The 25,634-nt window shown below is 40.1% G+C and overlaps 1 protein-coding gene across 7 annotated transcripts in view; it reads right to left on the bottom strand.

The window, feature by feature from the left end:
- Positions 1–1,717: 1,717 nt before the first annotated feature.
- LOC113035231 (protocadherin-15-like) overlaps positions 1,718–25,634 on the bottom strand; it is a 222,786-nt gene continuing 198,869 nt past the window's right edge. For 3 of the 7 annotated variants that reach the window (XM_026190640.1, XM_026190642.1, XM_026190641.1), the window contains 8 exons: positions 25,392–25,607; positions 22,864–22,952; positions 21,541–21,717; positions 19,118–19,336; positions 17,951–17,959; positions 16,959–17,078; positions 15,748–15,753; positions 11,742–14,989 (listed from right to left, as the gene is read on the bottom strand). In XM_026190640.1, the coding sequence (XP_026046425.1) occupies positions 13,459–14,989; positions 15,748–15,753; positions 16,959–17,078; positions 17,951–17,959; positions 19,118–19,336; positions 21,541–21,717; positions 22,864–22,952; positions 25,392–25,607 (2,367 nt within the window). In that variant the 3' untranslated portion in view covers positions 11,742–13,458. The other 4 variants (XM_026190643.1, XM_026190646.1, XM_026190644.1 and 1 more) reach the window with 4 other exon arrangements.

Here is a 25,634-nt window from a genome sequence, read left to right as displayed (position 1 = left end):
GCCTGCATTTGTATAGCGCTTTTCTAGTCCCTAAGGACCCCAAAGCGCTTCACACTACATTCAGTCATTCACCCATTCACACACACATTCACACACTGGTGATGGCAAGCTACATTGTAGCCACAGCTGCCCTGGGGCGCACTGACAGAGGCGAGGCTGCCGGACACTGGCGCCACCGGGCCCTCTGACCACCACCAGTAATAATCATGGTGGCAAACTAGCATGAATCATTGCTTTCCCCCCCCTTTTTTTTTTTTGCAAATGCTACAAATGTCTGCCATTTTTTCAAACCTTTACACATTTTTGTACTTTAAATAATAAATATAAATGGCAAGTAAATCCCGTTTGAGACTGAATTGCGGGTATGCTCAAGCTTAACCTTCTTTTAAAGAGAATTGTCTATTCTTAATGCTGTAATTTAATCTACTAAGGGAAATGATCAGGGTGAGGAGTGAAGCAAAAAAAGGTTTTGGACATAATCCTGTGACAAACGGAAACGCTTAGTAGAAATGCTTCCATTATTCATTGGGCCAGCTTTAATCCAATTCATTAGGAGAATTTCACAAAAGGTGATCGGTGAAGTCCTCTTATGTCCTTTTTTTTTTCTTTTCTTGTTAAGATGAAATGCATCTGTGCCCCCCTCATATCCAAAGAAAATTAATTTGCATTCTTGTTAGGAATGCTCCTGTTTCATATTAGTACGGTATACACATAGAATAAAATTTTATACAAGAATTGGCAAAAAACAGTGCATAATATTGTACCCAAGAGCAGCACTGTGCACTGAGCTGACAGGAGTGCTGTTCTCCTGTCAGCTGTGAAGGTTCCTGTGAATGTGCATGCAGAGTGGACTAGCAAAGAAACCAGGTGGCTGTTGAGACACAGTAAACACAACATACACGTGAAAATTAAACAACCTCATCTTTATGCTTTTGGGTTGGTCTTGCTTCTATGTATGCATTTTTTTCTTTTTCCCAGTGCAGAGATCAGTTTGGATCCTTAAATACACCGGGCTTGTTGTTGTAGGAACAAGGTTTCCTCCTGACCTATTTATGGAGCATCTTTTCAAGCCGTTTCACTCGCATTCAGCTGCTGCTCTTTCTGAACATGAGCCGATGTAAAGAATTTGACTGACATTCTCATGGTGTGAATGAGTGCAAAACACTTATTGTTAATGCTATTCTGGATGTGGTAGATGTGCAACGCTATGATAAACCAACAATCAAACCAAGGATGTTATTAAGATTTCCATTTACAATTTTCATTTTGCCTTTTTTTCCCCTCTAAGCAGGTTGTGCTGATAGTTGAGAAAGTAGGCTCAGTGCTGTCAGTTTCTTGCAGTTCCAGTCATACTTCCCACAGCTTTTCAGAAATACAGTAGCTATCCACAACCCCATATTTGGTGACCTGTCATTGCTCTCCTTTAAAGTGAAAGCCCACTCGACAGAGAAAGCATCATTCTGAAAGCCCTCTTTCTGCAGATGCTATATTGTTTTGAGATTACTGCAGAGTTCTGCTACTTTCCTCCTCATTATACAATTGAAGGCTGTCTTTATAACCTCAAACAGTATCATAAAGGCATGCAATGATGTAGTTTCATGTTTGAATAAGACCCAGCTGCTATTAACATAATCCTTGTTGCTAAAAAACCTTCATGTTGAGCATAGGGCAACGTGGCAGAAACGATAAATGCCAGAAATTATGCTTCACAAACCAATAAAATAGGCAGAGCTTTATTGTTGAATGTGATACATGTTTTTGGTTTTCCTTCCACTGTCACGACATGATCAGACTGAACCTGCATCATGTAAAGGGACTGAAAATATCACATTCTGTAGGTACAAATGTCCATATAAAAACACTATGATCACACCGTCATATTCCACTGTTGAAATACAGCAATGACAGTCATGTGGCTATTATGTCTTTAATGTCATATGTTAGACTCTTCATATCTGTTAGATAGAAAATAGACAAAAATAATTTCATATATTTTTCATAAATTCTCAAAAACATCACCGAGTGATCACAACATAAAATAATCAGTAACAATTTGAATTATTCGCAAGTACAACCCCATTAGCAAAATAACTTTCTTTTCCCACATCACAAACTACATTACCACCATTTCTTCATATTTCTTTAAAGTACCTTTTTAACAGCATAGTGTAATGGACAATTTGTTTCAGAAAAAAAAGATAAACGGATGCAAAAAAAGGATTCACTCCATAAAATAAGTCCATCTTCTGTGCTGAATAAAATTAAAAGTACACTCAAGCACTCAATCACATATAATTTCATATTTCTTTGAGGCACTCATTGCCTTTCAGCTCAATGTTCCCACCTGTAACGGCCCTGTTGGTGATAAAAACTTGTTACAATAAGCTTTAACATATTAGGACTAAATAAAATGTGACTATAAGGGCAATCACCCATCTGTGATTGAAGCTTATCCAGCTTAGGCACACATTTTTATGACCAAGAAAAAAAACACTTGATAGAGAATGGAAAACAACCAAAAAAGGGGGATCAATTTTTCAGCATGGCCAGTCAGAGTTTTGTCATTGGTATGTGCAGGTTGTTCCAAGGTCCCATCCACAATTCCTCCTCATCTGATAATGTGTGGTCACTGTGGGACTCCAGTGTCTCCCTACTGTTCTTGTGGTTGTCAACTGAAGTCTCTTGCTGCTCAGTGACACACGGGCCACTGCTGTTTCTGTCAATTGTGGCCTTAGCAATATTGGTTTTGGACCCAAAACTTTTAAGCTCTTTAATGGTGGAACCCAGGGAACTACAAGAGGACCGAGTGTTGAGGTTGATGTCCATGTTGGAGGGAACACTCGTACCTCTTTCATTTTCTGCTTCGTTTCCCATGTCCTCAACACTAATAACCGGAGGCGGTTCTTCATGTGTTACGCCCAGCTTTTCTAGTTTTTTAAAATGCTTACCCAGCCGACATGGAGAACCCATCTTTAGGTTGTTTAGATGAGGCGGTCGCCTAGTTCGCACAATAGTGCCATTCTGTGCGAGGTAGATATTCCCGTTTATGTTGCTGTGGCTGTTTGGGAGTCTGTTCCGTTGCGTCTCTGTGCTGCTGTCCTCTGCAGTGGAGCTGGTCTCGTTTTCCCGATCTACAATCAGCTTAATCCGCTTCTTTCTCCCAGGCTGAGGAGAAAGTGGAGGGTTATTGTTATTATATTTACTTTTTTTAAGAGGGTGCAGTAAGTGAAAAATCTTTTTTTTAAAAACCCACACACAGAAACAAGTACTGTATAATTAAAAAAAACTGGGAAACAAAGCTGTTTTGAAAAGAATTTGCAGTAACTGTTTAAATCAGAACCTGGCTAAAAACCTGTTTTATCATTTTTTTAAAGTTTCTGTTCTGTGCTAGACTTGCATTTTAGTGAGAAATCTCGTGTTTCCATAGAAAATGACAACCACACAGTAATAATCTGAACATCACAAGAAACACAACCTCCCAAAAAACACACTGAGCAATAAGTTAGTGTTTTGACATGCAAATTTCCACTCTAGAAACACGGCATGAAAACATCAAAGAGAACAGAAAGCCAAAGATGTGAGAAAGAGAGATTCCAATATTGCAGCAGGAAAATCAGGTCCTTTCTTGCTAAGGGGGAATGAGGAAAAAGTGAATGTGAACTCTCTAGAGGCAAGCAATATTTCTTCACTCCCATGCAAGGGTAATTGATTTTATTCACTCTTACTTCACAGTGGACAATATATCTCTCTAGAAGGCAGTTGACTTTCCCTCAGAATCTGAATCAGCATCAGATGTTTCTTCAGTTTCTTCTGAGCTCTTTGATGCACTGCGGGTCCCTGATCCAGAGCCCCTGACTGAGGATCTGTCAGAGGAGATGGCATCCTCGTCCACCTCTGTGATAGGAGACAGTCCTCCATATGTCTCTTCCGAGGTGTCACCAATGCTTCTGATCTCAGAGCGGGCAGGAGGACCAGTGTAGGACGTAGAAGGCCCAGGGTCTCCAGATGCCACACTGGATCTCCTAGATGATCCTGCATCACTGAGTTCGCTGGTGGACTCTTTGCTCTCGTCATCAGCCTCAGAGTCGTCTTCATCCTCCTCTTCACTTTCCTCTGTGATTGTGTCCTCAGATCCACGGCTCACAATAGACTTTCGGGAACTTCGGCTGCCACTAGTTGACTTGGAACCAGCTGAGCTCATGCTGCCCAAAGAACTCACGTCTGAACCAGACATTTTTCTCTGGCTGGACCGAGATAATGAGCCTTCACTTCCTGAACCTGATTCTGGCTCACTGGCTGTCCCTGTCCCCGACTCGGCTTCACTGAGGTCCCCGCTGGACTTCTCTGAGGTTACTGCTGATGATCTAACACTTGAGCCAGATAAAGATGCAGCAGTACCACCACTACCACTGCCACTCTCACTTGTACTTTCACTTCTGCTACCACTGACACTGGAACTCCCACTGACACTCTTTCCAGAAGCACCACTCCCCTTGCTGGCTTCAGTCGCAGAGGATCTCGTGGAAGAACGAACAGAAGAGCCACTTTCTCTAGTGCTGCCTGAAGCTTCCTCAGACTCGTCTTCAGAGTCTTTCTCTGTTTCTGAATCCTTTTCTGTGCTTGTTCCCCCCTCTGTTGCTGAGCCTGTTTGTGATTCTGTTTCTTCCTCAGACTGTGACTCTTTCTCGGTTTCTGACTCTTTCTCGGTTTCTGACTCTTTCTCGGTTTCTGACTCTTTCTCGGTTTCTGACTCTTTCTCGGTTTCTGACTCTTTTTCTGTAGCTGACTCCTTCTCTGAGTCTGACTCCTTCTCTGACTCAGATTCTTTCTCACTGGCAGATTCCTTATCCGTCTCTTCTCCTTCAGACTTGGACTTGCTTTCCTCATCGGAATCTCCTGGCTCTTCATCAGGCTCTTCCTCTGAGTCCACGGTGCTTTCATTGGCATCATCCCGGTCTAAATCAACTTTGAGATAATCTCTGTCAACACTGCTTTTCTCTGAGGTTTCATCGTCAGAGCCCTTCTCTTTACTGCTTCCACTAGCACCTGCTTCTGGCTCACTTTCTGTCACACTAATGGACACTTTAGACTTTCTTTCATCCTCACTAGCTGCTTGTGAGGCTTCCTCATCTAGTTCACTGCCAGTGGCTGAGCCACGACTCACACTACTCTGTGACTTTCTTCGGACCTGCAACTTTGTGCCCAAGTTGATTTTCCTCAAGACTTTCCCAAGCTTGCTACGGGCATCAGACTTGCTGTCTATTGGTCCCATAACTGCTGGTCCATCAGCTAGACTTTCCTGGCTGTCAATACGGCGAGCAGACATCAGTTTGGCATAATCCTTGTCCGTCTTCCCGGCGCCAAACATCTTGAACATCCTGGCTTTTTTCCATGGAGATGTGCCAGAAGCACTGGCATCAGATGGCTGCTCTCCTCCCTTGCTGGCAGCCAGAAGTTTGCTGAGTTTCATGACAGACTTCAGTTTCTTGGCAGCCTTAGAAGGTTCACCCTCCTCTGCTGGCTCAGCTTGTTCAATTTCATCCTCTGGTGGCAAATCCCTAAACGCAACTCTCTTCTGCGGACCTCTACCTCGCATGCCACCACGGCCCCTGCCTCTGCCCCGGCCCTAAGATAATCACATTTCATTTAGCAACCATGAATTTGTGAATATAAAGCCATCGTGCTGCATAGGTTTCACACACATTACTGTTCAGTAATACCTTGAACACACAACTTATTAAAACAAATATTTGAGATAATACTCAAGATAATCAGTGAAAGTCTGAAATTCACATTCAAGCAAGGGTAATACCTCAGGGCCATGTGGACTGTAGTAATACCCATCATCCTCCACAATAACCTCTCCATATTCATCATACATGGGTGATATCAGCCTCCGCCGACTGCCGTACTGAGGAAAGTCGTACCTATAGTTGTTCACAGAAAAGGGATTCGAATTAGTTTAGGCTGATGATTAGTTGAAAACACCAAAGTTGACACACTGCAATATTAAAAAAATAAATCTCAACCAGATTTATTACTTTAATATCAAAGACCCACTGTATCATGTAAGGGACCTGTTATTATTAGTGATAGTAAATATTCTGCATTGCAAAGGAAGATTATCAATCTCCTATGGGAACAGGAATTATAGCAATATCAATATACTCACAAAGAATCAAGCAAGCTAGAAGGTTATTTACCCCATATCAGTGTTTTAAAACCTGCATTGTATTTACAGTACAGTGTGATTTGCTCAGTAGCTAATAAAGGGGCTTAGTTTTGCTGTCTGGAATTCTTTCCATTATTATTTTTCAAGTCCTTTCTCTAAATTGCCCTCAATTATATCAGGCTGATCCCATTAATTACTGCTTTTGGTTGTTGTTAATATAACTGAGAACGTCTTTGGTCAGACAGACAGTAATTGCTGTGGTGATTTACTGCACTTTTTGAAATTACTTTTCAATTTAGTGAGAAAGCAAACAAGAGGGGGAAAGCATGCAGGCTAAAAGGCTAAAAGAGTGTTCCTCCAAAAGAAAAGAAGACAAAACAAATATTTCAGTATATTTGCCTGTGTTTGTCAAAATCCTCTATTGAATTACAAGAATGCAACCACATGTGGAAATGGAGACTGTAACAAGCAATAACTAAAAGCCCATTAAAAGCACGTGAATTTAATTAGCTTGTTTAAAGACCACACACTATGTATGCAGAATGCTAACAAAGAAACACAAGAGAGAAGAAAAAAGTGTTAACGGTCAAATTACATAACATCGTATGGTAGCCGCAAACTTTTAAATATATAAATCAAATTTTGCTTTACTATATAATATGAGGCTGTACGCGTTAATGCGGTTGTTTAATGCCTCACCTAGGATGTGAGTTAATATTTACTTTAAAATACTAAATTAGAGAGGTGGCTACACTTTACGTCTGCTGTAAGGCCCGTGCAGTCTGGTGACTGCAGCATTAAAAGCTTAACTGCTAATAAAGTTTGCCCCTCATCTCAAATAGGAGCAGATCAAAGTCTTCACATAGTGATGGTACACTCACTGGCAGTGGCAGCTTTTACAAAAAAAAAAAGTGACATGTCATTAAAATATAAGTTCAGCTTGTTAGAAATGAAGGTGTGATTCAGACAATAATTAAGCTGGCTGGTGAGAAACTACAGAGGCAATTAGAACACTTGATTTCACTACGCACAGTTTTTTCCCCCTAGTTTGTTAGATTTTCGTTCAGCGATTTAAGGCTGGAAGATATAAAAGCTTCTTCCCATTTTGATAAAAGTTGCAGCATAATTCCCCACAGCAGCGCAAGTCACCTGCAACAGAGCAGGAGCGTTTAATGAATAACAATTTCTCAGCAGCTGTTACAGCTTTGAGTTCCATGTTTTTCCTTTTTAGACCATATGGGCAAAGTAACCGGGCAGCCAAAACAGCCTTTATCCATTAAGCTATGGGAAGAACATTCAGACTCTCAGGTGCCTGACTGAAGGGAGCATAACTGATCTCATTTTGGCAGGAGTAAAGAGGGCAAATGCTTGGATGGTACTGAAGGGGCAGCTTAAGTTATGTGCATCATTTTATTCTGAGCTTCTTTGAAAATCTCATAATTCTCCAAGGATCTCGGCTCTCAAAGAGAGCTAGAAGGCAAGGTCAAGATGAAGAGGTCCTAATGATGTAACTTAAGAAAAAAATTTTTTCTAAATGAACCAAGGGAGATCAGGTCCATGGATTAAAGTACAACTGATTAGAGATAAAACAGTCAGTCGGCTGCATGCTCACCCCTGGTCATAATTATAGTAGTCCTGTGTGTAGTAGTCCTGGCCTGGGTCGATACCTGACTCCATGGAGAGTTCCTGCGTTTCAGAGGGGCAGAGAGGGAAATTACTCAGCACTCCTCACAATAAGACATCAGAAGATGAGCAGCAGCAGCACAAAGGGCAGGGGGCATGCACAGCAGAATGACCACAAGTGCTTTAAATTTAGAAAAGCAGGTGTGTTTCTACCTCAGGTCTCAGAAGAGATGGCCTCAGCAGTTGCTGTTGCTGCCAGAAGTTAGTAGAGAAGAAGGATAAGGTAAAGGAAGGGACAGGCAGCAGAGAAACAAACATGCGACAGACCTCAATCTACTTCAGATTTAAAGCCAGACAAAGCTGGACTCACTGAAACATCTACAGAGAAGGAAGGTGAAAAGATTGATAAATTATTGATGGAAACAAAGCAAGGAAGGAGAGTGAAAATCCCAGCCAAGCAATGGAGATGAAAGAAACTGCGCTCAATAAAAAGGAAGGAAGAAAGAAAGAAAACATCCCGTGCTTATCTGACACTGACAGTTCAGATGATTTAAAAGATTATTCGAAAGGAAAAAAAGACTTTAATGTCAAACTGACAAAAAGAGTCACACTGTTTGGTTCCTGATTAGTTATTTTTCCACCAGAGGAGAAAAACTCATCCAACTGCTTATCTGCTATTTGACTGGAACATTGGAGAATACAAAAGACTCTCAAAAATCAAACCTAAACTGTAATGTCAGTGTTAGAACTTCTATCACCGCGATCTCATCTTAATCTCATTCACTGTTTTCCATAAAGTGAATCGCAGATAAGAATAATGGGATATAAGCTTCCTCATGCTTCCTCTAGTGTCAAAATGTCTGAGCACAACAATAAGGTGTAAAAACATCACGATGGGAATCCTTACCTGTCGGCCGTACCCTCGCCTCCTGCGTGTCACAGAAAGGAGAAAATAAGATAAATAATGAATATGGACTGACAACAACATTTCAAGTGCTTATAGATAAATTAAATGTTAAGTCTAGTGTGCCTACATTCTGCTGACCAGAGAAGAAATAACAGCTTTACTTACTCTGCATTTTCAAGTGTTAAATTACAGCATTGCAGATATTGTTCTGTTTTAAAAAAGGGTGCCTTAGGCTGCAATGTTATCACGCTGGTGTGGGCTGTTTTTTTCTCTCTCCCTCTGTTATCTCATCCAAACAGGAACAATAAAAAAATACAATAAATGCAAATATGGAAAGGGCTGGGAAAATTTGAAAGTCAGTGTTTATAAAGTCATATCTAATGAATCTACCAGCAGATATGAAAAGGACATTGTGATAAAGGGCAGAATTTCTGACTCAAAGAATTTTAATAAAAATCTCTTTGGTTATCACGTCATAATATGCCTACAGAAAGTAATGGATTTCTTTTCTAATGAATTGGGGAAAATCTTAGAAATGTCACTATATTAACCACATGAAAAACAACTCAGAACTCCTCCTGAGGATAAAAGTGCGCCTGCATTGTCTTCAGTACGAGTGAATGAAACGGCAAGTAATGGAGCAGCTCGGCTGAAAGCTCCAGCTTCACGGGCGTACAACTGTAACCTGTCTGGGCCCATAAATGATGATGACTCTCACACACTCAGATATATGGCCAAGCAATGATGTGAGATTCCTCTGGAGAGTTGTAATCTGTTATTATGGGCAAGGATCAGGGGACAGGGCAGAGCCATATGCCACACCTCCCAGGCAGAGTGGACGATGGGACTGGGATCTGATGGATGACCTGTTGGCTTGGCTGCTGGCTACTTCTGTTTCATGCAACATGAAGAAAAATGGCCCAGTGGACAATAGCCATAGGAAGTTTGCACAAGAGAGGAGTTGGCAGAAGATGTGTGATGAAGAAATGTTATAGAAAAAGAGGTAAGAGTGGTGAACTCAAAATTACAGCAAGACTGGAATATTGAACAGCCTTGTATCGTATCTATAACAGGAGGGTGATGTTGGCTCTGTTAATAAGTAGCTTTACTATCTGGCGGTGCAGATATTTACATGGAGACTAAAAATAGAATCTTTATCACCCTGCTGGTACAACAACATGTAGTAAAGCAAAGATAAACATGAAAAGGTTGAAAAATATAAAGATGAGGAGCTTGTTTTACCACATTTTTTAAAATTAGATATGTAACTGGAGTGAGCACCCTTTTATCTTAGCAAACAAACAGAAAAACAAAAAGAAACGGGGAAATATAATCACATTACCACCATCTTTGTGCAGAGATAACAAAGCTATCTATCAAAGCTCACAAATTAGCAGGATGCTATATTACTAGTGATCCATAACTGTCTAGCCAGGACAGGAAATGGCCAATTTTCATCATTCACAGGCACAACTGGTTACTGGCTGGTCAGTCTCATATAGGTCTGTTATAAGCCACTCTATTTCATGCGTCACAACATGCAGACAAATACAACTATTTGTGCTGTGAGTGTGCACAAACTTCTACAGAGTGAAGACACCGGGTTTCCCAAAGTAAACCATCGAAGGTTGACCACGGTCATCCTTTGATGGTTTACTTGGTTTTAGTGCACTAAAACATTTGTCACAACGAACCTAATCAGACACCTAAATAGCCTCACACAGCTGAGCATGGACATTTTAAAGAAGCTAACAAAGACAAAGTGGCTACAGCTAAAGCTATTCAGGGCTCACAGCCAGCAGCCTCGGTAAGAGCCTCGGTATTAGTGAAGGATCGAAGAAGTCAATCTCCTCTTAGTTGGTAAATTTCTAAACATAATAGAAAGTCTACTAGGTGTATGAAATTTGTTTTGTTACATAAATCTGTTGTACCTGCTTTTGCCAGTAAGGTAACATATGTCAAATAAAGGTGGGTGTACAGCAACACATTTTCAGTTAAATATTAGTACGTCTAGTAGAAAACCACTTTATTTTCAGTTTTTTTAAGGGGGAGAGAAGATCTTACAACCTACTCATGCTTGAGGAAAATTGTGAAGTTGAATCATTTCTTCTTATTATTTTTTTCTTATTGTGAAAATTATATTTTGCATTGAAAAAAGCTGATTTTTGTTTGCAAATGCTGCCAGTTATAGTCCTTAGAAAAAAATCAAAACGGCCAAAATCTAGTATTAATCTGAATCTGCCAAGGATATTGAGGTTGATGCATATCTATTTATCAAATGCTACCTTGTTTGTTTTAGCTGTAACCCTGATATTATAGCTAATTTATTGTGGCTTTCGGGTGTGTTTGTTTCCTTTGGACAGAGCTGTTTCTTTATAACAGGATTTAGTTAAATATCTATTATGTGGACCAGAATAGAAGGATTATTTTCTAATGTAACTCACAGAAAGACAGCTGCAAATCACCAAATGTTTAACTTTTCTTAACAAACAATAAATCTGGTATAAAGCTGCTTACTAATCGGCATTTTTTGTGCACACACCTGCTGTTTTCTATAGGATACTGTATAATGATTGGTTTGTATTTTCTCAGTTGCAGCTTAGATAATTCTACTAAAAACATAGTAATAATAATGGATTGGATTTATATAGCGCTTTTCAAGGCACCCAAAGCGCTTTACAATACCACTATTCATTCACTCTCACATTCACACACTGGTGGAGGCAGCTACAGTTGTAGCCACAGCTGCCCTGGGGCAGACTGACAGAAGCGAGGCTGCCATATCGCGCCATCGGCCTCTCTGGCCAACACCAGTAGGCAAGTAGGGTAAAATGTCTTGCCCAGGGACACAACGACCAGGACAGAGAGCCCAGGGATCGAACCGGCGACCTTCCGGTTACAGATGCGATTCCCAACCCCCTGAGCCACGGTCGCCCAAACATAGCACGTTATGTGTATGTTACTCTTGACTTTGACTGGTTTTTTTTTTGCATTCCCAATCAAAACTTTTTCTGAGAATAATTCTCTAGAAATAAACTGTTTAGCTTTCCTTTCTTTATTTTTTTTGATATTACTGCATTGAACTGTCAGCTGGAATACAAAACAATATTGATAAAACCAACTGTAAAAAAAGAATATAAAGAAGACAATCCATTAAGACGGCTCTTTGGGTTGAAAGAAACAGCGTGTGATCACCTAGCCTCTTTGCAAAAGAGATTACCCCATGCAGTGAACATGGAATACAGAATTAGAGGACCTTCGATCAGCCCATCAGGGGAACATGTGATGAATCAAACATTACATTGCTCTGGAATTGAGGTATGCTAAGACCATTTGCCTTAGGGCATGGAAGGTGAAACAAACACATAAAGGGTATATAGCAGAAAGACAGAGCGGAAAGAAAGTGAGAAACATGAACACAAGAAGAAGAAAAAAAAGAAGAGAACGGGAGCAGAGGCTGCATTGCAATGAGTCTAAAGAAGGTAATAGAATCTCCAGAGGACCAAAAGGAAAGATTAACAAGAAGAGGCCAAGGATTGGAAAGTATCAGAACTAACTGCAGGGAGAGGGGCGGTGTAAGAGACAGAGAAACGCAGGCAGGGAGAAGGTCAGAGGAATAGAAAAGGAAAGGAGAGAGTAACAGTAGTTGACAGTCCCACAGGCAGCAACCCTGGTTAACGATTGATTGCTTCTCTAATTAGCCTTTTCCAGAGTGCAGACGAACATCACAGTGACTACTTTATCATGCTGAGAGGATCTTTGCGGACATGTGAATAGACAGGTCCCCCAGCGGTTGGCTCTCTTAATTCAACATGAGCCTCCTGGGATCAGCCGATGTATATCTTTTTATAGCTTCAACCAACATAAGAGGCTTTCAAATAAACGTAGCTGGTACAGGCATTCACTTGTTTGAATAAAGACACTGTGTACAGCTTGTCATATTATATTATCCCGTATTTTTCGTTTGCTTCAGTATACATATTTTTGATTCTTTATGTACATATTTCACAGAATCCCACATCTCTTAAGGTTAGATTTCATTTTCAGTCACCATGTTATGTACTTAAATACACCTACAAGTAACAACTTTCTGAATATGGGATTACCCTCACTGAAAACTGAGAAGCTTATTCCATAGATTTACATACCTTTGGGAAATTGGTGAAAACAGATATTGAGAAAAAAAAAAAAAGGTCTAATATTATGTTGTTCTTCTTGCCTGATTTGGATTCTGGATGAAGCAATTGCATACTAAATTTTCATGCTCTTATCTCAGAGAAGAAGTAAAAGAACAAATTCAAAATCCCCAATATGAAGCCAGCCAGTGGTTGAAGAAACAGACCCCAGGGCTGTGGGACTTGAAAAAATGCTATTTAGTATAATTTAATTAAAATAGTTTTGGCTATGAAATGTTAATGTTAAGATTAAGATGGTGCATATGTATAACATGCTGAACCGACTAATCCGTGAACTCAGGGGCATACTTAATGCTATCACAGTCCTCATACCAGTTCACATAATTAAAATATGAAAAAAAAAGCCAAACCCATACTAAATATGCAAGCCTCTTTTTTATACTGCTAAGAAAGGATCTGAGGACATTCCTTGGCTGATGGCTCTAGAATTTAAAAAAAAAAAATGACATGACTAAAGCATACACTAACTGTATACAACATAAAATGCAGAAACAACAGGAAAAAAACAGGCATGGAAATGTAGAAATGAACATAATGAGAATATGGAGACAAAGGAAAAGTCAGAACACAGTGGACTGAGAAGTAACCTGCTCACTGAGCTCAGCAGTGTTTGGACTGTTTGAGTTCAGTTGGCTTGTCTGCTGAATGTCTGCTGCTACGTTCGGTTTACTTGCAGCATTTCCAGCACAATTCATACTTGTTGAGTTGATTTGGACTTCAGAGCTGGAGTTGTTTGCTTTTGGCATGCTCTGCTCCTCACTGGTGTCAGAGCTTTGCAGTTTGTTAGTACACTCTGATTCCTCAGTCACTTGTGGTTTCGTGCTAAACTTGGGCATCTTACAATTTTTGTCTACTTGGCTGTACAGGTTGGCAACAGACCTTTCTATGTCAGCTAGATTCTGGATGTTTTTCAGGATCCCTTTAAGCTCCTTCCTCCCACCGTCAGCTTGTGATGGTGAAAGCGGAGGAGGGTGTTTTCGTTCGGAAACAGGGCGAAGGGAAGACACGGGCGGCAAAGAGGTTGGGATAAACTGAACGACTGGGCGTGGCTGATTGCTAGCAGGTGATAGAGAGGGAGGCAGAGGTGGTGGGGGCGGAAGAGTGATGTGTTTATTGACAGGAGGAGGAGAAGAGGACTGAGAAGTACATTCAGGTTTATGAAGGGAGGAAAGTGGAGGTGGAGGAGGAGGAGGAGGAGGAGGAGGGCTCGAGGGAGGAGGTGTGGGCGGGGAAGTTGGAAGTGGCTGCTGCTGCAGTGGAGGAGAAGGCGGTGGATTTTCTGGTGGGTCAGGTATGATCTCCACAGTGATATGGCATGGCTCCTCTGTCAAATATTTGGAGATGCCAGAGCTAAACGTCTTGAGAATAGGCGCAGTTGATTTCTGGCTAGCCAGGGGGAGTGGCTCATCTCCCCGGGTAATGCTAAAGCTGGGGGGCACATCTCTGCCCACAGACATTGGACTGTAGGGGTAATCGATGATGGATAGCAGAGCCTCTGAGGTCAGCTCCAGCATGTCATCACTGTCTCTATCCCTGACAAGGATGGAAGAGAGGGAGCCTGCGGGTGCTCTATTTTGCTTGAGGGTTTGCTCCTGGAAGCCCCGATGCCCAAACTGGCTGGCCTGCTCACGGAATGACAACTTGGTCTCTGTGCTGCCACTCGCGTGAAGTATGTCTGAACTCGCTGGCCTTTGCTCGCCACTCATGCCTGCCTGGAGTATCTGCAGCTCCCATTTGGCTGGGTCTATAAGAGCCTGTCTCCTTGGTACCTCATAACCATGCTGTCCTCCATGAATGCGACCAGGCATTGACCAGACGAACCCTGACCCTGCTGTGTGGGGAGGAGAAAAGGAGAACCGCTTTTCAGATGGGCTCTCCCCACGTGCGTCAGGACTGCAGAGAGGAGTGTTATCATCATAGACAGGGTTGTGGGTGGTGAGTGGGTTGTGGTCAGAGAGGAAGGTCACGTTGCTCTCTGACTTGGGCAAGTTGACACGGAGTGCTCCGTTGCTGCGGGCTGCAATGGCACGACAGGCAAAGGTGCTAAGAATCCTCTGGTGGTCAGCCTCCTCAATGACAGAGTTTTTAGCCCTGCCCCGGCAAAAGATGGAGGTGAAGAAGAAAAAGACTTGAAACAGATAAAGACTGATAGGTTTGAGCTGAATAAAGCAAAGAAACAAAGGGTGAAGCAAAAGCAACTGTGTGAAAATATCTTGACAGACAGTCTCTCGTAGTACTGTGACTCAGAAATTTGTTTTGGGTTTTGGATGATTAAATATCTGCACAGTATAAAGTAACTAAAGCGCATCTGCGTTCTTAAGAAATCAAAATAACAATGATTTGAATAAACTTTGCAAACTTAAAGAAATTACAAATCAAATATTGAAATTGTGAAATTATTACACTGAAATATATGAGCTCAGTAGCCATCATGAACCTATGCAGGATGCATTAGTGCCATCGGTCACAGCACAGAGAGATGTAGAGAGCAGTGAAACTAAGAGCAGCACAGTACAAAAGAACACAACAGTCTAATGGGACGCAAGAGAGGAGACATCTACGGCGATATCTTATGAAATGCACTACCTCTAACCAAACTAAGCCTTCTCTTTTTTCTCACAAGAATGAAGTACGTGCATGAAAACCCACTAGGTCTTTCCACCCTTCATCAAGATCAATTACCAAACAAACTATGCCACTTAAATTCCAGAATTTAAGTATATTAATTATGTGCATATGTTTAAAAAAAACAACTAAGCAGGCAGGGCAACAAGGACATTTTTCTTGCAAAATTTACGCACAATATTGTTCATATTTATTGACCTCTGTCATGTTTTGGCATTACTTACTGCAGTCTGAATCCAGAGAGACAAGGGAATTGAAAATGAATGAGAAGATATAAACACAGACAGATGGTAAGAAGACTAAAGGAGAAATATCAGAGGTGTTAATGGAAAATGAAAACATGGATGAAGCGTCGACACGAGGGTACGGCAGGTTTCTGCATTTTAAACTCAAATACCAGACTGATTAACTTCTGTCTACATTTGACACCATGCTGCGTGCATACAGTATAACTTTGAGAGCTTTTGTTTTTCACAGATGGAAATGTATAATTTTAACAATATGATTGTTTTTAAGAGAAACTCTTCTTCTTCCTGGTGAAAACTGGGAAATAAGCTCCGTGTACACAATTCTTAGCTACAATACAATAATGCCCATAAAAATTCTACTTATGCTACAGAATCAAATGTTTCTGCCTACATTTAAAAACTGCGGTGGGCATATTGTGGACGCTCTTCGTAGCTTAATGTTAGGTTTACATTTTTTTTTTAAAATGCAAAAGTGACATTAGAAGCAGTATTCCTTGAACGAGCTGAAAATCAAAATTGCTAAGCCCATTACCTCAGCAGTTTAAATGTAGTCTCATTTAATCTGCAAACATTAACATTTCATCACACATTTAGGGCAGGATTTAATATTAAAGCTGAAATTCGATTGTGCTGATGGCAAAACACTTTGGACCAAAGTTAGGGAAGCACTTAATGTAGGCTACCGCAGGTTACATTTTTAAAGGTAACTCGTGACAATCCTTGAACTTGGACATTATTCTGTATTTGTTTCTATTTCTAGGAAACCATGTGCTTTTTTATTAACCTAAACACACTCTTACCTTAAGAGAGGTTCTTGCTAAAATGCATAGGCACTCAACTAGAAACACATAGATACGCTAAAATCTAGTCACCTGCTGTGCTGCACCATACGGTGCAGTTTGCAGACATCAAAAGTGGATCATAGTTACAGAGACAACAAGCAGAGAGATCCTTTGATGCAACTATTAATGTGTCTCAAGCAGTGTGGAGACTCCTGAGGTCAACATCCAGAGCAGCCAGTGGCCATTTCAGAAAAGAGGATTGATAGAGGGGTAATATTTTTTCCTGAGCTTGAATAAAACACTCACAGGGAGAAACCTGCGAGGCCAGATGCAGCAGCATCTGATCATGGGGACTAGAAGAAATGCGTGGGATGGGAAAATACTTAGAGGACAAGCTTGACTCACATGCTGCTGTCGCCCAACTCTTCATAGAGGTTAGCAGTGGGAGCAGCTGCCGGAGCTGCTTTCCCTCCCGGTGGTAAAGCCATCTGAATCCTGGCAGTTTTGGCACACTCTGCTTGTCGCCTGCACAAAGTGTTAATGTGGTTAAGAATAAACCAGACACATGACTTATGCATCAAGTCTCTACTATGAATTACCCATGTGTTTTGAGAAGTCATTCTCACCCCAGAAAGAGGAACACGAAGAGATATTCTAGATGCAAAATTCAGTTTTAGCAACATCAAGCTTTTAAACTATATAAAAAAAACCCTCCAAAACCATTTTGCAGCAATTAGCTGTGGTATTCTTTTTTATTTAATTTATTCACTAATGTTAGTCAAACAATTTTATTAAAATGTATCAAAACAAATAGCCCTTGTCTCACACTGCATTTTAGGCTGATTTGTTTTGTCAATTGCAGAGTAATAATATAATAATCAGCTTCTTTTGGCTTGCAAGGAAACAGTCAATGCTGCTGCAGTTGTGCAAGTAAGATTTGAAAAGCATTTTCATGGTTTTCAGCTATGTGCTAGATTATTCAAGCTTATTTCTTTTGAAATACAGACTAAAAATTATGCAAATGCAGTATACTGTATGTGTAGCAAAAGACATGATGAATGTGCCAACTCAACTGTATCCAGCAGAGTGACAAGTGTAACTATAATTTTTCTTTTGAATCTAATCAAATTTTCCACATTAAGAGAAACTTTTCAGCCAAAAATGCACATTCAGTATGTGACCTAGAAGATGAATCAGCCTTGCTCTGTGCCCTTAATGCTAGAGACACCTCAAAAGGTTGGCATTAGCTGGCAAGCATTCTGTTCATCACATTTTCACAATATTCAACTCGACTTTAAATAACTAATAATAAAGATGAAAGAAAGTAGTGTCACAACCACACAGACACACACATCGAGCAATGAGCAGCCACTTGTAAAACATGAGAAATTACTTACTCTTTGAACCTGATCACAGCGTTTTTGATGCAGAGCAAAGGAGATGAAACAAGAAGAGAGAGAGATGGGGGACAAAAAAAGACATGAAATTACATAACTATAATTACATAATTTGGCACGAGTGCAACCTCACAATTTCGATGCTTTGAGGTATTTATCTAAACGCAAAATAAGTAACATTTTTATACTTCAAATTGCCGTTACGTATTCACAACTACATTCAGGTGCTCGACGTGAATGTGCAAATTGATGTCTTAAATAATATATTCATCATATATTCAAATTTAGACAACAATGAATTATGTTGACAAACACAACTGAGAAAATTAACTTTACCAGAGTAATGTCGCCACCAACAAAGCACCATCTGCTACGACAGTTTGTGTGTTAGGTCTACTGTCACCATCAATAGTTTTCTGCTGTGTGTCTGATCTGTGCATTTGAATAAGTACAACCGCTCTACCCATCTGCCATGAATAAATATTTCTCAAATATTACCGTTTACGGTACACTTGCAGCATACCAACATTTAGATAAGAACCTGGCTTTTGCCAAATGAGAGTTCAATTATCACACCAGTCTGAATGATGCTTCAAAGCAAAAAGTGTCATATTTTTTTGAGGATTGCACTGCGCGCATCTAAGGGAGAGAGGGCACCGTCTGTTGTGTGTGTCGGGCAGAGATGATTAAGTAGCATGAAGACGCACTGTGACGGTCACAATTGGCTGTAGATGTTTGTCACAAATGAGTGTTAATTAATCTGCTTTCACACAGCATGAGCAGGGAGATTAGCCCAGCAGAGTGCGCAGTCAGCATGTCTGATGAGAGCGAGAGATACCGAGGAAGAGAGTTGGAAGTGAGAGAGAGATAGAGAGACGCACACACAAAAAGCTAAAACTAACGCAAGAAGTGCTCTTATTTTATCTTAAATACACTTTTCAGTGATGCTGTTTGCGGTTTCGCTGCTTTGCTCTTACAAGCCACAGGAAACACGATATTAACATTAAGCTACATTCCTACAATAACTATCTGATTCGTCTGTGCAGAGCAAACCTTTCAATAAAACCCAGAGTGACGTGCAATATCTCCTAAGACGATGACCTGCTAAATTAAAATTTATTCGCTGACATCCAGTTAAAGCCTAGTGATTATTATAGTAATACTGACTGTTTGTAGGTGACCATGACGATGAGAATGGCAGGGATGCAGCAAAGGATAATGATGATCGCCAGGGCCAGGAGGGCACCCTCTGTGTAGCCGACAGCCTGGGCAGCCTTTTTCACACTGGCTACAATATCTGGGGAGCGAATCTCAAGAATGCGGCCACCTTCACCCAGGTATGGCTGAAACTCCTTATTGATTTCCAGCACGTTCCCATCAAGAAATCTGTATTCCACATACAAAAAAGACACTTACTTTGTAATCAATGTCAAGAGAACATAATAAATGTTTTTTATTAAATATTATTAAAAATGTGTCAAAAGGCAATATATTACAGTTCCTCAACATGAAGCATGATGATGAATCATCTAAATCTGCAGCTGTTTTACTTCTTAACAGGCTTTGTAACAAGTTTATACTCTTTTACACATTATGTTTTGCCACAGCAGTCTCCTGCTTACAGAGGACAGCTCTAATTACTCACTGTAGGTAGTTTACAGCTAAAGGAACCTATTTTCTAAAGAATGTGTAAATAGAGAGAGTAAATACTGAACACAAGACATGAATCATACTGATCATAATAATTAGCATTAAGTGCAAATGAAAAGCAATTATAATACTTACACTTTTCTACAAGTGTCAATTTACACTTGTTTTTCTGCATAAACCAATGGCAGTATATGCGTCAATATTTTCAAAAAAACATACATGCATACAAAGCAATTCATTTAGAGAGGATGCAATGTTACTATGCAAAACAAACCATTCCAAAAGGACAAGCGTACATACATATGTAACCACCATCACTTTTGTTTTTCTGTAAGGTGATGTGGCAATCTGTACTCTAGACTGTGACAAGTGGGAATAGGTGGAATACGACTTAATGCACTGATCCACTTACAATGTTGTATTTCTCCCTCTCCTCCTGTGATCTGGCTATATGACATACAATTACCCCACAACATTGTCAGACATGCGCTGCATGCATAAAAAGCCCATCTCCGCTAATCTAAATTACTTTTTCTGACAGTATCTGTATCTATGGAAGTAGATCTTATTAAATCAAGGATGTAGCAGACCTCTTTTAAAATTAGCTTGTAAGTCTTAAAAGCTAGAAGTACGAAGATGTCAAATAATTTAGGTAAAAAAAAAATAATAATAATAATCTGATTTTATTGGATGTGCCACCTTACGTGAAATGATGTGGTGCTCCTCCTGATAGTGGAGGGCATAAAGGTGTTTGTAGATTAATTTACTACCACGCTGCTTAAAGAAATGCAGAAATGCTTTGCAAAATATAAAATCATACTTTGCAAACAATGAATACCACTTTTTAAATTAAATATAGTGCCAAAACATCATGTTAAATGTTTAAAACTGTTACTTTTTTTAATGCATGATTATTTCAAATTTAATGCCATAGACAGCCTTTTAAAAGTCGGTGCAGGATCGTGTTTGCCACTGTGTTACATCAATTCTCCTTTTAAGAATTTGTGACCAGAGCAAACCAATTAAGTTTTCCCATTCTTGCTTAATATATTTCTATTGCCCAATAGTCTGGGCGTCCATAGCCACAATTTCCCTTTCAGAATTTAGGGCAGTCTGGATTGCATGAAAGTACTATTTTCAATTATATATTGTGTTTAAATAACTTACAAATTATTGAACTCTGTTTTTGCAGAGGACAGTTCCAGGCTGCTAAGCATAAAGTACACGGATGCAATTTAATCAAGAGTGGAAGCCGGAACTCAGAATGGGCATGCTCTCATATGCTGGTCAAGTTTATTAAGATCTGGTGCTGATCAGTTCAACAGAAGGGATGGGAAACATCAAAACAGTGAGTGAAACACTTTCCTGAGGTGCCAGGAAAGAAGGCCAAGGTCTTCTTTCCTCTGATAGGATGACAAAGTATCTTGTACTTATTTCTACTGTGGTGCTGTGCGCCTCTTTGGTGTTTAAGCACACTCTCTGGCAGACTGTGGGCACTCTCTTCAGCTTTATGTCCGGAAATAAAAGGAATAAAAATGTATTGCTGGCATATCTCCCAGCCCTCAGAACAGTCTTTGAGGTACTGCAATGATGGGTGGATGGACTGATTGAAATATTCCCTGCTCCAGTCTCACTTTGTCCCTCCATGACCTCATTGCTTCTTTTCTCCCTTGTATCTTCCACTTTCCTATGACATATTTCAGTTGCAGTGCACCAGCAGCATAATCAAAGTCTTTTAAAGAAAATAGAGGCAGTGAAGTGGAGATGCTGTAGAGGAGGAAGCTAAAGGGAGTCTGAAAAAGACATATTTGCTGACTCACTGCTTGAACAGAGGGTAAAAAGAGGCAGCAGGGAAAACATGCAGCACAGCGGGGACATTAGGACATCAATTTAAACCAAATGGTGGACTGAACTTCTTGTAACACAATTCACCCACTCACTTGAAAAGCTCCTGACGTGAAATGGCCCTGTTCGTGAGTGGGTCAATGGCGTATACCATCAGGTCCGACTTAGAGTAGTCTTCTAACTCAAAGCCATCACCATGGCGACGTGGCCCGATAGCCTCTACAATCACCTTGGCACCTGGAATCTGGTCCTGGACGTGGCGCTCCAGAATACTGAGATACACACAGATGAAACTTTGTATCCTATACTTTACATTGTATAAATACTATATGTGCAAATACATACACAAACATTTTATACACTTAAAGAAAAAAACTGAGAAAGATGAACTATAGAAGGTAAAATCCAGGTTCAAACAATTTCTAATGCCCAAAAGCAATATGACAGCCACCAAGATTAAGTACTCCAATCTGGCAGTGATTATCCCATTGGGCAGCAGTTTGTCTCTCCACATTGGGCTCTGGCAAAGTAAGGCTCTGATAATCCTTTTCAGGAAGGGAAAAATCCACACCTCAAATTACAGCCAATAAAGGAAAGCCTTGCCGTCTGCCTTTGCCAAGGTGGATAAACAGTTTGAGCACTCAGGTAAAATGGCCCTGGATCATCATCAGCGCTGTGCAAAATCTCAAATGGCATCACTGTAAAGAGCGTAACACAACTAATGTCTCTGTTTTTCAGCCTAAAGAGCTGTGTCACTTCTGTGAGAAAGACACAGTAAGCTCTTAAAAAACAGCTATTAACACCCATTTGCCTTTCAGATTGACTAATTAAGCTAAACACTGTGCCCTAAGAGCGGTAAAAAGATGCTTCATGAATCTCTATCATTAATTAATCTAAACTGGGAGAACCGACTCTAGAGGACAGACTCATCTGTCTAATTGGCCCATCCATGATCTTAATTGATCAGTCAATGTTTACTGTACACAAAAAAGCTGCCCAAAAAAAACCCTACACAGGTTTTTATGAAATATCCATCTTTACTAATGCATATTTGCTTTTATTAATTGTTCAACCAGCTGACTCATATGCATCACTCTAGTCCTTACATTTTTAATGGAAATTAAAGTTCGGCCTTGAGCCTTATGTCGCAACAGACAAAACTCAAGCTGAATTTTCTTTTCTGTGCCAGTTTTAGCTGGGAAATCTTTTAAAGAAAATAATTTCAGATGAGAAAATAATAGGTTGCATAGCTGAGATTAAAAGAAAAAATATTGCAAAGGACATTTGATGAAAGGAATACTTCATCTTACACATGATCTTGCATGAAAAAAAAACTGTGTTAGTAATACATACCGCTTCTTTTCATTAAAATTTGTTTTTTTTAACTTATGTTTAATGAAATGTGAGCTGTGTCCTACCTAATGAGCTCTTCCCTCTTCTCTTCCACTAAAGTGGGTGGGACAGTGGACACAACAACCTGCATGTCCAATGCGTTGACCACAGAAACCTGGGAGAAAGTGTGAGATAGCGGGAAAGACAGAAAAGAAAGATAAAGTTTAAAAATACACCGTGTAAGCCAGTTATTGACACATCCTACCGTATGTTAAATCATTGAAATGCTTCTTTAGGTGGACCCACTAGTCGCCAGCTTGTATCTGTGCCATGCAGCAAACTTAAGAGCACCTAATTCCAGTGCCAGAGTTAAGTGCATAGGCAACAGCCTCTGTGCTCTGAAGCCAAATTTCCCATGTGGCTCCTGTGAAATTAGGTTTCCCCTTGAAAATTAACAAGCACCATAGTTAAGCACTCACTGGTCTCTCATATACAGCCAATGTCCCACACCCTCCTTCTGTCTCGTTAGAGGCTTGTTAGCTAGACATATTTCACTGCAGTAAAAAATAAGCTTGGCCACAGTCAGGAAAGATAAGCATTGAACTGGGGGCAAAGCTGAGCCCAAACACAGCGGGTGCATGCGTAAATGAGTGGGAAACAGACATGCACTCAGAAAAAGACACAGACATATATTTAGATGAACGCGCACGCAGGGAGAAGTGCATAATGTTTGCAGAGCTAATACTCATGGATAAAAGAAAGACTTTAATTGGATCATCAGCTAGTGGCAGAGGCCACATATCGGGGTGTGTTGTACGTCCTGTGAATAATTCAATAGACTGGAACCAAAACATTTAATACTCAACAGAAATAAAAACAAAGCAAAACAAAACAAAAGGCAGGGATCATCATGTAAGATCATAAACCACAAGGTATTATGAAGAGAAGCTTTGCACGAAACAAATCAAACTCGCTCTCACGTATTAACATCATTTCTGAGGTTGTTTCTTAACGCAAGATCTTTTTTTTAGAAACTGTCTCAGGTTATACACATTTATATACTGACATGGACATTAACAACACAGAAGTATAATATTCCAAATAACTCAAATAACAGGTCACACTGATATCAAACCAGAAAAAAAAACACATCTGAAAAGAATTATCTATAAAACTTTTTTTTTTAATATCACAAAAGAAACTCTTTTACTGAATATGTTTCTGCATCTTTTTATTTGAGGATGACATTACAGCCTCTTACAGCAACACATATTTACCAGAATTTCTTTTATGTATTCTTCATGGGTTCTCAATTGGGCTGATGTCAGGAGATGATGGAGGCCCACGCAATGATTTTTCTTCCTTTTGTGTGCCTCCCTCGGTGGTTTGGCATTAGGCTCAGTCCGATACTGTATCAAGTTTTTTCGAGTTTTGTGGGACTTGATCCCTCGCTTGTAATACTGATAACTCATTTGACCTCAACTTTCCTTAATATGCTTTTAGCACTACTTGTCAGTGCTCTAAATCCCCCACAAATCTTTTCATGGTTCAGTCATCTTTCTTCACCTTTCAAAAAATATCAATGTTCTCATGCAAAACACAGCACTCGTGCTTTTTTCGTTAGAAAGATTTCCCTTTCTTCAAATACTGCATGACAGATGTGACTCGCTTATTAATCTGATACAACCTCTTTAAGTAGTCTTAATGAAGACCCTCTAATGCAGTGAAGTAATTAACAATGCCGAGATTCATACAGTGATGCAAAAGAGATGAGAAATAGAACAGGCAGATAAATGAAAACCTTATTATGCTAAAATCCTACTTAAATGTCTAATTTGGACCATGATATGAAACAAAGTACACACTCAAGGCATACTCCAGTATTGTACTTTGATATAGTCCCAGGACTTTAGTTTAAAATCTGTGTAGCTCTTATGGGTCTTGCTCCTAAAAATAGAGATCATACTTCCTCTAATGAACCTGCAAATCTCATGCATTTTCAGTTTGGCACATAACCCACTGTGGAAGACAAACTGCAACTTTTTACACTGTGGTTTTTAAACAGATTCAACAAATAAATTCTAAAGTGTTCAATTAACAAGCCTGAGATATGGTAAATATGGTAATAAGCCAATTCGTCCTGATTTTTACAGTTTTTTTGCTTGTTGTAGTTTAATATTCTACATATGATACACAGACAAAAGTAGTTTTTTTTTAATTGAAATCCTGCCCACAGCCTACATGGATCTTTCTCAAACTGTTAAACATTTGAGCTCACAAAGCCAACATCTAAGATTACAATAATTCTGAAAAGAAAAAACCAAAAAAAAAAACCAAAACAAAGAAATTCCACAACAGTTTGCTAAAGGCAGTGCTGCACTTCCTTGTGACTACTCAATGCACTGGCACAGCCATTCACCTAGGCTTTCCTGTATAAATGAATTGTGGACAGTTGATGCCTTCGCTGCATAAATATGATGCTGTGGAAGCCAAAAAAATCCACAACCAATAAGCCTCTGCCATGCCAGCGGCATGCAAGTCAAAGATTAGCAGGGAATCCTATATTTATCTCTACATCCCTGCATCACATGGAAAGCATCATATGGATACTTACCACCACTTCAGCGCTGTTGCTAAGACCTTTTCCATAGTCATCAGTAGCAATAACCTCGAACTTGAAGTAGGATCTGCGCATGTTCCGAAACATGATGGCCGACTTCACGATACCAGTGTAGGTCTCAATGACAAAACTGTCCTGGCCCTCTGGGGTGGGTGGGATGATGAGGCGGTATGCCATGGCACTGTAATTCCCAGTGTCCTTATCGGTGGCCTGTAATACAAAACACCAAATAATCTC

The sequence above is a fragment of the Astatotilapia calliptera genome, chromosome 13, assembly GCF_900246225.1.
Source record: "Astatotilapia calliptera chromosome 13, fAstCal1.2, whole genome shotgun sequence".
Classification (NCBI taxonomy): Eukaryota; Metazoa; Chordata; class Actinopteri; order Cichliformes; family Cichlidae; genus Astatotilapia; species Astatotilapia calliptera.
The sequence above is the reverse complement of the archived record's forward strand: the minus strand, read 5'-3'. Positions and strand labels throughout refer to the sequence as shown.